The following is a 14,424-nucleotide window of genomic DNA, read 5'->3' as shown; positions in this document are numbered from 1 at the left end:
TGTGCAGAGAAGAGTGAGGACGCAAGCCTGGCTCTGATGTCTGAATCCTGGGTATCTGAGAAGATATCGGGGAAGCACTGAAATGAAATGTGACCTGGAAGAGGATGGTTTTGGACGGAACATAGTGGAGAATTTCAAGACAGTGCAGTGCCAGTAATATAAATTACTTTACAGAGAGAAGAGGGAGGGTGGAAAAGTCATCACTGGAACAGAAGGCATATCACAAGGGGTGAGTAGGTGGCAAAAAAGTGGAAACAACAAAGTGTAAACTACCCTCTCCATTCAAGAAAAAATTTCAACTGAAGAAACAAAATAGCAAATCCAGAGAGTTCCTAGACAAGGAAAAAACTTGTTATGGGGATATGTAGACAAAATGATGTGATAAAGACTTAGGGAAAGTGTTAACATGGGAGAGGAGAGCAGTTGCCTATGAGATGAGAATGAAAAGTTCAGCTTTTTGTTGGAGAGAAGGAAAGAAGAGTAATCAAGCTTTGACCTTGACTTTCTCTAGAAACCAGGAGAACTAGGAGAGATCACATAAGAGATCTTGGAATTGACACTATTGGGAATACAGAGGACTGTAAATCATTGATGAGAACAAGTTCTGTCAAGCAGCAGTGAGGGCCCAACTCACTTTGGATAGCTTGGAACCGAAGTGGAACGAGTCAACCTGGCTTTGTGACTTTCTTAGGCAATGTTTCGCAGCCTGGGACTGGGAGCTGAGAAGGCAAATAATGGCATTTACCCATTCCTGGGGATTGGAATGGCAGCTCTGGGGCAAGAGAGTGTGAAAATCTAATAAAGTGGCTGACCCTAGTATCAAGGCTGGTTAGGCAAGCAAATGAGGCCAGGAAAGGGACTGATGAACTGAGGCAATAGTGAGCTATCAAGGGATGGGGAGGGGAGGGGTAATAATGAGACTGAGGAACAGACTTCATTAGAAGTGAGGGGATGAGAGACTTCTAATAACAGTAGTTTGTGGTCAGAGTTTATTTTAGCTTCAGTTCAGATCGTATTAGAAGAGGAACAAAAGGCATATGATACAACTCTGAAGATTTGGGGTGGGATTGATCTTAACCAAAGTTTGTTATTGTTGTAGTTGGTTTTTTTTCTTTGCTTGTTTGTTTTAAAGCCAACTTTGTAAACAACAAGGATTTACTGTATAGCACAAGCAACTCTATTCAATAGCTTGTAATAACCTACAATGGAAAAGAATGAAAAAAAGAGTATAGATATATACATATATATGTGTATAACTGAATCACTTTTCTGTACACCTGAAATTAACACAATATTGTAAATCAACGATACTTCCATAAAAAAATAAAAAATAAAGCTAACTTTCTAAGTGCCTTTTCAAATTCCATCACAAGGACTACATATCTGATAGGTCTGATACGTTGACAGTTATTGTCTGCAACAATCTTTCAAATTTGTAGATGAGTTTATACTTTCATAAACAAGGCCACTTTTATAAACAAGAATTTCTTTAATCCTCACAGAAAACCAGAGTTATTTTCCTGTTAAAGATAATGAAACTGTAGACCAGAGCGGTTTAGTACTTTACCTGAGGTCACAAAGAGAGTAAATGGCAGAAGAGAGAACTATCTGATTCCAAGGGCAGGGTTCCTTCAAGTTTGGTGCCCTGAGTCAGAGTTAGAGTTTTGTCACTGCCTTTGGTTTACAAGGCTTCAGTATTTCCTTAATGCTTAGAACCTGTGGGCATGTGTTAATTGATATAGCTGACTTATTCCTAGTTCAAAAATGAATATGTGTTTAATTATATTCTCACATTTTGTATATATAATTATATTCTCACATTTTGTATATATTATTGTCAATTGTATTTGATAAGAAGAAGCAGTATCAATTTTCAGGCATGATTATTTGAGTGCATAAACTTTATCTTAATTACTTGAAAGCAGAGAAATAAAAGTTAAAAGAAGGTATTTATGTGTAACGTTATGGACTTGCCTCATGTTAAAATAACAGACACAGTATAGACACCACTCTTAGTTTGTTTTTTTTTTTTTTAATTTTTTCTCATTTTAGGGCAGGGGAACAGTGAATGGCAACAGTGAAGTAGGTCTGTGTATCTCCGCCTGTCAAGGCAGTGGCAGATTGTAGAGGAGGGTGCAAATTCCCATCTCTCTTGTACTGGGATAGAAGGTTTCTTCTGACCAATCTAGTGGGGCTGCCTGTCTACAAAATGAAGAGTAGATTCAGAAATAGTCATGGACGCCATAAGCTAATGGCAAGAAACATATTTTCCTTGTATTCTGAGGTTCAAATCTTGAGGGTTTTAAGGCTGCTTTAAAAGGTTACTGCATTTGAGCTATACTAAATTGGGTTTATATGTCAGTGCTATAAAGCTGGAGAAGGTTGCTGTCTTAGCTTGGGTAGTGATTGCCAGATGTCAGAGCTATGATATGTGACACTAAAGGGTAACAATTTCAAAATAAAGTGACTTAAGACAGACAACTTTCCAAATGTCATCATAATCTGGGTAAACAGAAAAATTCAGAGAGTAAGAAGTAGAAAATGGTGGTGAATGAGTTGACTTTTCAAAGTCATCGTGAGATCTGATAAATTATCCTTAGTAACCGGAATATTCATGTTAGCTCCTTCCTTTACCTGCTCTTAAACATTCTCCTACCTAATTAATATTTCTTTCTCTCTGCTGGATAGTGAAAAAAATTTCTTCACTGAACCTCATTTTTTAATGTTGTCTGCTTTTTAGTTTGTGTATATGTCAATATTGCAGATCAAGAACAAATCAAATAACTGTTAAACTCTCAGAGGTACATCTTCAAGTTCTTAGCATTGTACTCTCACTGTTGACCCCTTTTAGTATCTAGAACATTTATTATAATAAGAGGAAATGTCATAGAGAGTTTAGCAAAAATGAAATGTGATGGAAAACCAGAGGAAACCTGAAAGCAAGAAAAATAGTAATGTGAAGCATAAGACTGGGAAGAGGCAAATAATATGTGAAAAGTGACTGGTACGTAACTTAGCAAGCCAAAGTACTAATTAGTCAGATACTATTTTATGATCTGTTTTACGGAAAATCAAATATCCTTTATTCATCAGCAGTCTTGGAAACCTTATATGTTTAAAGAAATGTCATTATTATTTATTCACACTCATGGAAATAATGAGTGGTAAATTTGTTTTGCAGTGAAGTTCCAATTTCCTCCTTGAATTGACTTTTATATTTCATTGAACTCTCTGTGTTTGCCTGGGTGACAAAATCTGGAGTGGGCAAATCACCCCATTGAACTGGAACACACAATTAAAAAGTACATCAAAACTAATTGGGAATTGGTGTTACTTCTCTAGGCCTCACTTACTGATAGAGAGCATTGGACTTGTTAACCTTGCCCTTCCAACATAAAAGCTCAATTCCTTTTTATTCCAATTGTCCTTACTAAACATATGTGAAAATGTGAATGAAACAACTTCTTAGGAGTCAAGATGTAAGGGGCTCTGGACAGTAACAATTTGGTCCATTCAGGACACTTGTCTGGATGAAACAACCAGATGTGCCATGATTTAAATTTATTCCATAATTTCTTAATGGTCCTTGCAGCTCTCAAAAATCTACGTTGTTTTATAATTTCTGGGTTAGTTTGCGTTATATAAAAAATTGGGGGTTTGTGTTAAAAGACATCTAAACCTCCTTCTAGTTCTAAAATGTTGATGAGTCTAGAAAACAGCTCTTTGTTTTTTTGAAGCTGGTTTCAACCACACTCAGTTTTTTAGATGATTTTTCCCTTTAAACAAGAGAATTTTATGAGTTAAGATTTAGGTTTTTGCAACATCATAATTTCAGTCAACCATCAAATTGTTTTTGATTATTTAATCATGGCATGATGGATACCAAACAACTGAATCTTTTTTAATGTGATTTTTCTCCTGGATATTTTGAAAACCTATAATTAGTTTTAGGACCAATTAAAATACCAAAAACTGGAAGAAAAAAAGTTAAATTAGTGAAGTCATGATATCTACTATGGTAGCTGTCCTATAAATGTTCTTTTTCATTTAAAACAAAACAATTTTGAAAAATAAACATTTGAGAAAGTAAGTAAATTATGGTATGGTTGTGTGTTTATATTAATAATAAAGCATATTGCATATACAAAAAATCTCAGTATTAATTTAGGTAACTATCTGCCTAATGGCCTATATAAGATGAAATTTAAATGACATCTAGAATTGTGTTCTCTTTCTTTGGCATTGCTATAGGGGACCTGTTTTTCCAAAATAACTTGAATGCTCACAATAATTAAAGTTAGTCTCCTGAAAAGGGTGAATGCCAATAGAAAAGAATAATATTTTCTCAGAACTTTGGGGAAATGTTGTGTTAATTTAGAAATTTATTTAACAACATAGTGGTAAAATAAGCTTGATGATTATATCACATTGAAGAAAAGATGAAATTAAAATCATTATTTAAATAAGGGTATTCTAAGTGAACATTAGTAATAATTTTAGGATGTTTATTGATTCTTAAATATTAAGAAGTTAGCAAAAATAAGAACTTTAAAATGAAATTTTAGCAGATTTTGTATTGCTTATTAGTTTAGTTATTAACTTATTTAATTTTGTTTTAAAATGTTCTCCTTCTAATTTATTCAAATTAAATGCTCCAAAAAGGCATTAAATAAGGATGTGCCCTCTGGTGTGTGTTCAGCACTTTGTGGAGTCTTACATAAGACGATACATAAGATAGTCAACGATTTTTACTTGGCAATCTTTCATTTTTGTACGATTGCTAATCACTGTGAGCATTTACTACTGCATCACTGTGTAGTGGTAGACTGTGCATCTACATATGATATGAAAAGCTCTAAACATGAAAAAAGTTTCTGCAAATTTGACTTATCTCAATTTCACTTTCTTTTGTATTCAGTTTGTGGTGTCTGGTTTCTGTGTGAAATGATTTCCAAGTTTTCAAATGAAAGCAGTTAAGAAACAAAATATTTACACCCTTCTAACTTGTGCTTCCTGTATAGCTAGATACAATACAGATGCTAAGTCACTGGTCTGAAAGAGCTTCCACAAATCTATAATAAAATAATTAAATTACTGAGCTGTGTTTAGATCAGAGACCCTTGGTTGCCAATTCCTAAGAACTCAGGGAATTCAGAACCACAGAAGGATCATTTGGACTCCATTTGGCAGACGTCAGAAACTCGCTGCTCTTGGGAACATCCTTTTCCAATAACATTTATAGCTCTAGATGGAAGCGAAAAGCACCATATGTTAAGAGTTTCCTGCAAAGCTTCCTGGTAAGAGAGGAAATAAATTCAACTTGTCACATCTGCTCGTGGGCCAGTCAAGTAGGATTTTATCACAGCCTTAAGTGGTTTACAAAACTGTCCTGTTATCGACTGAAGGGGCTTTACATTTCAGGTTTTCTCATATTGATGTTCATAATCTAAATCATTAAACTATTTTTCTTCTTTGGACTTGAGCAGCATGCATCATCATTAGCTTCTAAGCAAGGAGAATTATTCAAAGCAATTCAACTAAGAATCACATTCCCATAGCACAGTCTCCACAACCCTCCATGGCTTAACTGCTACAATGCCTAAGAGCCTCAGTTCTACCTCAGTTTTAACCCATGGGTCCTTACATTTTGCATAATTTAAGATGGGAACTGCACTTAATCAGGATAAATTGATTATCCACCATTCTGAAAAGTCCCAACTGGCTTAAACCATGGCAAAGACCCATAGGGTCAGAAAGCATTTTTCTGCCAGAGGTATAGGTAATCACAGGTAATCTAGCTTAACTGCTAGAATGCCTAAGAGTCTCAGTTCTACCTCAGTTTTAACCCATGGGTCCTTACATTTTGCATAATTTAAGATGGGAACTAAACTTAATCAGGATAAATTGATTATCCACCATTCTGAAAAGTCCCAACTGGCTTAAACCATGGCAAAGACCCATAGGGTCAGAAAGCATTTTTCTGCCAGAGGTATAGGTAATCACAGGAAAGGTGTTAAAACTTGTATTGTTAGCCACAAGTTTTTCTCCCAAAGTGATCCATCTTTTTACCCTCAAAATGAAAAAAAAAAAAAAAAGAGTCACTATGAGCATTTTAGTTTTCTATCATAAGCAAAAATCCTTTTTCATTTGCAAATCTACTGAAGATATAGAACCATATGTAAGCATTACCTTTTTCTAATTAACCATAAGTTAAATTGATAGCACTTGTTCCAAACTAAAAATAAATTCTCAGTTTACCAACTCACAGTTTTACATTCATGTTTTCTTATAAGGAGTGACCAAACTTATTAATGAATTTCCTATCATTTTAAAAGTTGAAGATGCTTTAAGTTAAAGTAAAAATTGCGATCTTCAGATATGTCTAATTATACAAGAAATCATATAGTAAATGTAATAGAATTTCAGAGTGCCATTCAATGATGAAATTTCCAGCCTTTGCTTTTTTTGTTTGTATACATGCATCATTCCTACAGGTGAATTATAAAAACGTATAAAAAATTAAAAATTTACATACCAGCCCTATAAATTTATGAGAGTTGACTGTGGATTACACTGAGTTTCCTAGGCCCCAAAACAAAATAGTTAAATGACTCACATTTTTTTTCTATAGGAGAAAAAATTATCAAAAAGGTAACACCAATGAGGCATAGGAGAAATTTCTCCTGAGGATCTTCATAGAAGGCTGAATGATTGAATCAATTACATCTCAATAACCTCCCCCCCAAAAACATAAAGGCATTGGCATGTTTCATAAGACTATTTCCTGTAATATCACTCAGTGTGACTTGTGAGCATTAAAGTAAAGAGCAATTTAATCCAAACAATTCTGCCAGTGTCGCTGCATTGCCCAGTTCTGGGGACACTGTTCATGTAGCTAGTACTGAAGTAGGAAGCAAAAGCATCAATTACCATAACAGAAGGAAGGTTCTGGTTTCATCAATATGGCGCTGATCAATAACAAAATCTGTGATGGGTTCTCTGCACAATGGCTATCAAACTTTCTACTATCAGTCATTAGATTCAAATATATTTTATTAGAGAAACTCTGAGACATCAGTACTCATGTACCTGTGCTCACTATACTCCTATGGGTGAGCCTGAACCTGTCCCCTCTGCATCTGTTCTCCCCTTCATTATCTACCAATCGAACCTGCAGACTATATTTCCCATTCTTTCTTTCACCTAGGTTTGGCCTTGCTGATCAATGTTCTGGCTTTCTGGGCGCAGAAGTAATATGTGCAATTTCTTAATTCTCTCTTTAAATATACTTGCCATGGGATTTCTTTTTTCCCCTTCCTCCTGCTGGCTGGGAAATGATGATGCCAGGATCAACTTTGGAAGCCACCTGTCAAAGATGGTAACATTGCCCCACCAACTCTGTAGGGCTTACCTCTGGAATGCTACGTCTTTTATGTGAAAGAGAAATAAAATTGTCTTGTTTAGCACTGTCTTTGGGGGATTTAAAAAAAAATTAAACATCTTAATCTGATACAACATGAATGTTATTATCTTCTGTGTTTATATACCCATCACCCTGGACTAGAGAGTCGGAAAGAAAAAAACACTGCAAAGAAAGGAAGGAAGGGGAAAAGGATTTGGGCTCTATTTCAATAGATTAATCAGATGGCCAAAGAATCACTCATTCAATCATGCCATGAGTCTTTGAGTATTTCACCAATAATAGTCATAGAAATATTAGACAGAACACTGAATTTGGTGCCAGTCATATCTGTATTCAAATCTTGTTTCCAACATTTTCTTGCCTTTTGACTTTAGACAAGTGATTGAAACTTCTCTGCCTTGTTATTCTCCTTAGTGTGACTGTGAGAATTTGGAAATAAAAAATACTACCTAATCTTTATTGTATGCTGTGCCCTGGTCTAAGTGCTTTATATATGTTATTCCATTTAATCCATTTTGCAATATGTATATGAGAAACTAATATTGTCCCCACCTTATAGCTAAAGAAAAGGAAGCAAGAAGAGCTTTTGCCCACAGTCAAAAGCTGGTAAGCCGTGGAGCAGCTTTTTGGCATCAGTGTCTTCTCTAAGAGATGGCATATGCCTTTTTAAGTGCCATGCTTGGCCATCCATGATTATATATCTATAATTCCTTTTTAATAACAGTTTTCTGATATAAAAATGTAGTGTTTATGAATCATAATGATATCAGAAAATACACAATACGATAAAAAGCAATTAAAAGTCACTCATACTTTCTTCAGCCATCATTGCTAACATATGCACATAGACTTACCTTTTAGTATCAAAATGTTGGCTTAATTGCTTTTATCACTTGACAACATGTAACCCTAGAGCCAGAATTTATACCCACTCTCTGACAAAAATCGCCACCCCAAATTTGTAATATGTAGCATGAGGAAGGATATTTATTTTTGCTGAGTTAGTCCAACTAGTTCTTCAGAGCTATATTCTGCCCCCTGCAACTCTCAATTTAGGAATAGATTTTCCTCTAACTTTTCTGCTGGTCTCCATTGGAGATTCAGGACACAGTCTCCCTGTGAATGTTACTTCCACACTGAAAATGTAGGGGCTAGAGGTATGTAAAACAGGGTACATCTTCCTTTATTTTTTTTATAAATTTATTTTATTTATTTATTTTTGGCTGCGTTGGGTCTTCGTTGCTGTGCGCGGGCTTTCTTTAGTTGCAGTGAGCGGGGGCTACTCTTCATCGCAGTGCGCGGGCCTCTCACTATCGTGGCCTCTCTTGTTGCGGAGCACAGGCTCCAGATGCGCAGGCTCAGTAGTTGTGGCTCACAGGCTTAGTTGCTCTGTGGCATGTGGGATTTTCCCGGACCAGGGCTCGAACCCATGTCCCCTGCATTGGCAGGCAGATTCTTAACCACTGCGCCACCAGGGAAGCCCTATTTTTCATCCATTTACTTTTTGCAGTATCTCAACTCAAGTCTGTGCCTGTATATTTGACTTTCTAATGTCTTAAGGTAACTAAAAGGTAATTAAAATGAAAGGAAGAAAATTGTAAAGAGTGTTTACTCAATTTTACTTTCTCATAGTTTAAGGAGAAGGCCCTCAAGAAGTTAATCCCATTCTTGGATTCCTGGGCACTTTCCAGTTTCTGATTTTGTTTTCCTCAACTGCAGACTGTGCTTTTCTGTGAAAATACAAAAAGCAAAACGGGATAATGTCGGTACTTTCCTCACAGGATGTTATGAGGATTAAATGAATTAATCTGTGTAATACACTTAGTGCCTCACATACAGTGGGTGCCATATAAATGTTATTAATATTGTCGCTGTTAAGGCATGAGGATAATAATGCCAGTTTCCTATATTGTGCAAAGTCACCTCTTTAACACTGGAGAGACTACTTCACATTCTTAGAGCAGTATTAGATACTTTTGTTTATATACACTTCGCCTTTCAAAGTGTGACCAGGCAGCCTTCTGGGGATAAGAAACATGACACTGTTAAGTCATGTACCTGTTAGGAATACTTAAACTACAGAAGACTCAGCTAAAGCATTTAGATTTGGACTTAACAGAGATAACTTAGGAAATGTGCTGGTTGCATCTGTCTCGGGAGAAGGCAGGACGCCGGGCTAGTTTTACTCTTCTTGCATGTATAGCATAACAGGTCCCACATCACTAAATAGTCTCATGAAATTTGATTTTGTTTATGAATATGATCAAGGGAACTATTGAACCAAAATCTTCTTACTTTCAGGAAGAAATCTGATATTCAAAAGCTTTAGAGGGAACCGTTGTCTTTCTATACATTTCCATGACAGTTTGCAAAATGATTCACTGCTTATCCCCAACACACTTCATGCAAGCTAAAAGTAGATAAAAACTGCTTAACTGGCCACTAGCTGAGAGCACAAATATATCTGAGGTAGAATAAACACATGTGTAAAAACTAAGGAAACTGGTCATTTCAATTCAATAACCTAGGAAAAATATCTTGAGGATCTAACTTATACAAGGCCTCTTGGCACTGAACATACAAATATGAATAAGACTCCATCCCTGCTCTTAGGATGTACCTGGCAGAGTACAAAGGGAAGACATAAATCAGGAGAATGAGGAGTTTTACAAGGATATTGACCAAGTCATTCTGGTTAAATTTTATCACCATTTTAGATGTTACCGAATACAGGAAAAACAGAAGGAAACGTTCAGAATATCAGGAGACAATCTGTTCCATTATCAAGTACTGGAAAATAAGACCAGAAGACAGACAGGTTAACATGGAGTAACCAGGAACTAAGTGATGGATCATTTCAAGGGGACAGTAAATTCATGCAACCTATGAAATAAAGTAGGTGAAGAAAAGGCAGATCCTTTAAGCTTGGTTATGGGTCCTTTCTCAAAGTAAGAAAGCTTGATCTGTTTTTAGTGAGAAAAATTCTCTGACTGATTCATCAGTCCGACATGTCGATAGCACAATGAATATAGGAGCACTTGCTACTGTATTATTTTAGGATGTGTGTGCATGTGTGTATATGAATAAACATGTATGTATTTCTATGCTCTCAGGTTACACATGTTTTCTGTAAGGAATTTCTACCTTACTTAAGTTCTTCCGTAAAGCACTTCATAAAAATGTAATAGAAGTAAAAAAAAAAAGTTTGCATTATGAATGAAAACCCACAGTGATCCAGTGGCAAGCTCTAGTTCAAAGAAGCAGCAGTTTGCTTTAATTTTGTGTTATTTCAGTATTTGTATGTGAATTACTTTCTGCTTCTTCCACTCTTGTATTTCATTTGTTCATCCTAATATCATTTCTAGAAAACAACAGTTTAAGCAAAGCCCAGTGGTTTTAGAAGACACAGAACACAGCCATCAAATGCAAAGTTTGTCGATAGGCATGAATGAGTCACTAGATTTTTTGCCAATTATGAGACTGTTAGAGCTGATACAAAAGCGGCAGAGATATATTCCTAATTATTTTATTTTTGGAAAAAGAAAGTGGCCCATCATCCATGATGATACCTGGATATAAACAGAGTACTTAGCTGCCTCATTTATGTATTTGTCTGTAGGTCTATTTACACCCCCTTCTACTCCTGTATCCTTTCAGTCTCAAAACTGGCAGTTACATGTGTTCCTTTTGATGCCTCAAAAAACCAATAGTCTGTATTCTAAAAGTAGTGGGCATTCCAAGCTGGCAAATAATGTCAAATATATGTGCAATATCATCAAATTCAGAAAGACAATAGCTAATATTTTTTAGTTTAGGTATGTGTGTTAATATGCTTATGACATACCAGGTACTGTTCTAACAACTTATTCCATCCTCCTACCAACTCTGTAAGTGGATCACACTAGTATCACTATTTCACAAGTGAGAAAAATTAGGCATAAAGAATACAAGTGACTCTCCAAAGGCCAAATAGCTATGAAGTGACAGTCTGGGATCCAAATCCACAGATTTCTGTCCCAAAGCATCTATTTTTAACCACCGTGTTAATGAAGGTGCTTACATCTAATCAGTATAAGATTGATATGATGCCTATCTTAAGGTGAGAAGGGGTGCTTGGAAAGGAAATAGCTTTAAATTGGCCCAGCCTGTGTTCCACTACTTCCACTTTGCCTTTCTTTTCAAGATATTAGGTTTATATCATAGGTCTTTGTCTTGTCCTGCCACAACTCCCCTTCTGGTATGAAAGATACCTGGAGTGATTGCCTGAGTGACTGTCAGAACAGAAAGATTCCTTATTTTCAGATTTTCAAAGCTGAGCTAAACAATAACAGTATTTTAAACTGTATCAGCTTTCCGTCAGTGCTGCCAGAGTAGAAGAATCACTTGTGTGTTGGCTGTCTGAATTTATATTTCTTCTTTGAATTGTTTGGAATGTCAGACCCATTAAGAAATAATGTATTCATTCAGGAAACACAATCAAAATAATTGAACATCTTCCCTAGGTATGAGTATATTAATTTTTTCTTCTTTGCAGAAATGTGAATGGAAATCACACCCATTCTTCCAGAGAATAAGAAGAAACCAGTTAAAACCTACCACAAAATAATCATTTCAGAAATTTAAAGTTGGGAAATCATAGCATGAGAGCAACCAAGAAATTCAAATCACATTGTTTATCAGCCATCATTTTTCTATTTTCTTTTCTTCCTGCATTGTATTAATATAAAGGAAGAAACACACAGGTCACACCCTACTACCAAGTGTATCATTACCACAAAACTTCTATCCAACCTGAAGATAGAAAAAAAATCATAAATAGGGGTGGCATTTCCGAACTTCAGATTCAATGACAGTAAATAAGGAGTATGGAGAATTTCTTAAAGTCTGTGGTAAATTGATTTTAATTAAACATTAGCCACATGCTCAGTGGGCTATAGGAGTTGACCATGGTGGTACAAATTCAAATATGACTTGACTGATACCTTGAGCACTGATGACACAAACCTAATCATTATGGGCTCCAGCATGTGACCAGTGCCTTAAATCTTATTTTATTTAATTAAACAATAGCACTGTGCCTAACCTGCAGTGCATGAATTTTAAAAATCTTGACCTCATTCATCTCTACAGCTAGGAAGTTGAGAACCAAGATCCAAGTCCAGACATAAGCATGCCTGTTGAGAAATGCCATGCAGGCCCATGGAGCTCACTGAGAAGGGAGTAAGTTACTTGAGTAAGTTAGCTCCACTCTGACTGTGTGAGCCAGGGAAGAACAGAGGTTCATGATACCTGGGCCCATTCAAGGCTGGTCATGCTAGCTTTGTAAAGTGCAGAGCCCCACTCCTGAGGGTGCTGAACTTGCCAAAAATGAGGTCATGTTCTTTGCCCTTCATGCTCGAACTTCGAGGTTCTCCAGTAGACAACTCAAGGCCAAGGTCTCAGAAGCCATAGAGCCATTGCACCGGGAAGATTATGTCTACAGCTCACTTGTTTACTTACTTTTATTGTCTCCCTTTTATATCCACTGGATTTCATAAATCTCTTATTCTTTTTTAGCATTATTTTATTACATAGCATATATTAAAATTTGTGTTGGTTGTTTATTTTTCTAAGACAACCTGGGTTTGAAACCCCACTCTGCCATTTACTAGACATTGATATTGGGAAAAATCACACATGTCACATGCAGGGACACACAAGTACCCTTTGTACTTCTAAGTTTCTTTAGCAACTAAATGAGTATAATAATTCTTTCTTGCATTGAGCTGTGAGGATTAAATGATAAAATGAAGGTAAGACCTGGTATATAGTAAATCCTAAACAAATGCTAGCTATTATTTCTGAATTTCCTTAATTTTTAAGTTTTATCTAAATTTGATGTAGGGCAGATTAAGATAAATGCTATAATGCATATCCACATATTAATCTGTATAGTTTCAAAAAAGAAAAAATGTTCCCTTGATAACTGTGTGATGAGGATGGATTCCCTCAGTGATGTGTTCACTTGGAGGGGTCCCAGTGCCATCAAGAAGGGGCTGCTCACCAGCTTAACAGAGTGTAACAACCTAAGCTTGAAAAGTTTTGCCTTATTGCACTTATTCTTTGCAAATAGAGTCTCTTTTTGGCTAGTTTGCCACCATCCACTAGTGAGTAGAGGATTCAGCTAAGATCCTTCAGTGATTGTTGTTCACCATATAGATGGTCTGCTTCTGACTACTGCGACAATCTTTTGTCCAATCAAATATTCCCAGGGCAGTAGAACAGGTTTAACCCATTATAGGGAAAAGCACTATATATATATATATATATATATGTATACACACACATTTTTAAAGAAATGCAAGCACTGATATGCAGGCGCACACACACGCAGAGGTCACTTTCTTCGTTAGGGAGCTGTTCAACTGGCAGGAGCTTTGAGGTTTGTAGTTATTTGAGAAGGAAGTGAGATCAAGTCTTGAAGTACAAGTAGCATTTCAATAGATGGATATGGGAGGGGAAGGCATTCAGGTAAGTTCTGGGGGCTTGTTCCCAGGCAACATGTAGTATGGATAGGTATAAATATATCCAAACTCATTTTATCTCTTATGTTTTATCTTTACTTTAAAAGCTATTTAAAAGCATTTGATTGTTTTAGCAGAAAAATTATCCCCAACATGTGATATAGAGGTAATTTCTTAAGGTCACAAAAAAACATTCAGTAAACTATTGATGAATGGTTTGAAGGCATTAATAAAGCTTCTTATATATGCTTAATATACCCAAAGAGAATAATGTATTCACTGAGACAACAAGTTGTTCTGATAAAAAAAAAATCCAGTCTTCACTTTCCCAAATGCAAGATCATATTGGTCATTATTTCCATCAGACAATGACTGAACTCCTGTGTGTCTCTCAGGAGTTCCTAACCATTAGGAAATTCTTGAGCAGTGGGAGAGAGATGGGCCTAGAGTGGCCAGCAGCCTGTGGAAACATTTACAAAAGCACTCAGCAGTCCCTCA

The 14,424-nt window shown here is 36.1% G+C and overlaps 1 protein-coding gene and 2 long non-coding RNA genes across 3 annotated transcripts in view; 1 reads left to right on the top strand and 2 right to left on the bottom strand.

The window, feature by feature from the left end:
• Positions 1 to 14,424, bottom strand: part of LOC309641535 — a 352,162-nt gene that overhangs the window by 182,651 nt on the left and 155,087 nt on the right. The gene's annotated exons all lie outside the window — the stretch shown is intronic.
• LOC309641461 overlaps positions 1 to 14,424 on the bottom strand; it is a 275,557-nt gene that overhangs the window by 159,111 nt on the left and 102,022 nt on the right. The gene's annotated exons all lie outside the window — the stretch shown is intronic.
• LOC309640219 (uncharacterized protein) overlaps positions 9,184 to 14,424 on the top strand; it is a gene marked incomplete at its 5' end in the record, with an annotated part of 38,137 nt that continues 32,896 nt past the window's right edge. The window contains one exon of the mRNA XM_082418729.1: positions 9,184 to 9,189. Within this exon, the coding sequence (XP_082274855.1) occupies positions 9,184 to 9,189 (6 nt within the window). The remainder of the gene's footprint in view (positions 9,190 to 14,424) is intronic.

This window comes from Balaenoptera physalus (genome assembly GCF_965194825.1).
Source record: "Balaenoptera physalus genome assembly, chromosome: 1".
NCBI classification, from domain to species: Eukaryota; Metazoa; Chordata; class Mammalia; order Artiodactyla; family Balaenopteridae; genus Balaenoptera; species Balaenoptera physalus.
Note: the sequence above shows the minus strand (reverse complement) of the source record. Positions and strands in the feature narration are given on the sequence as shown.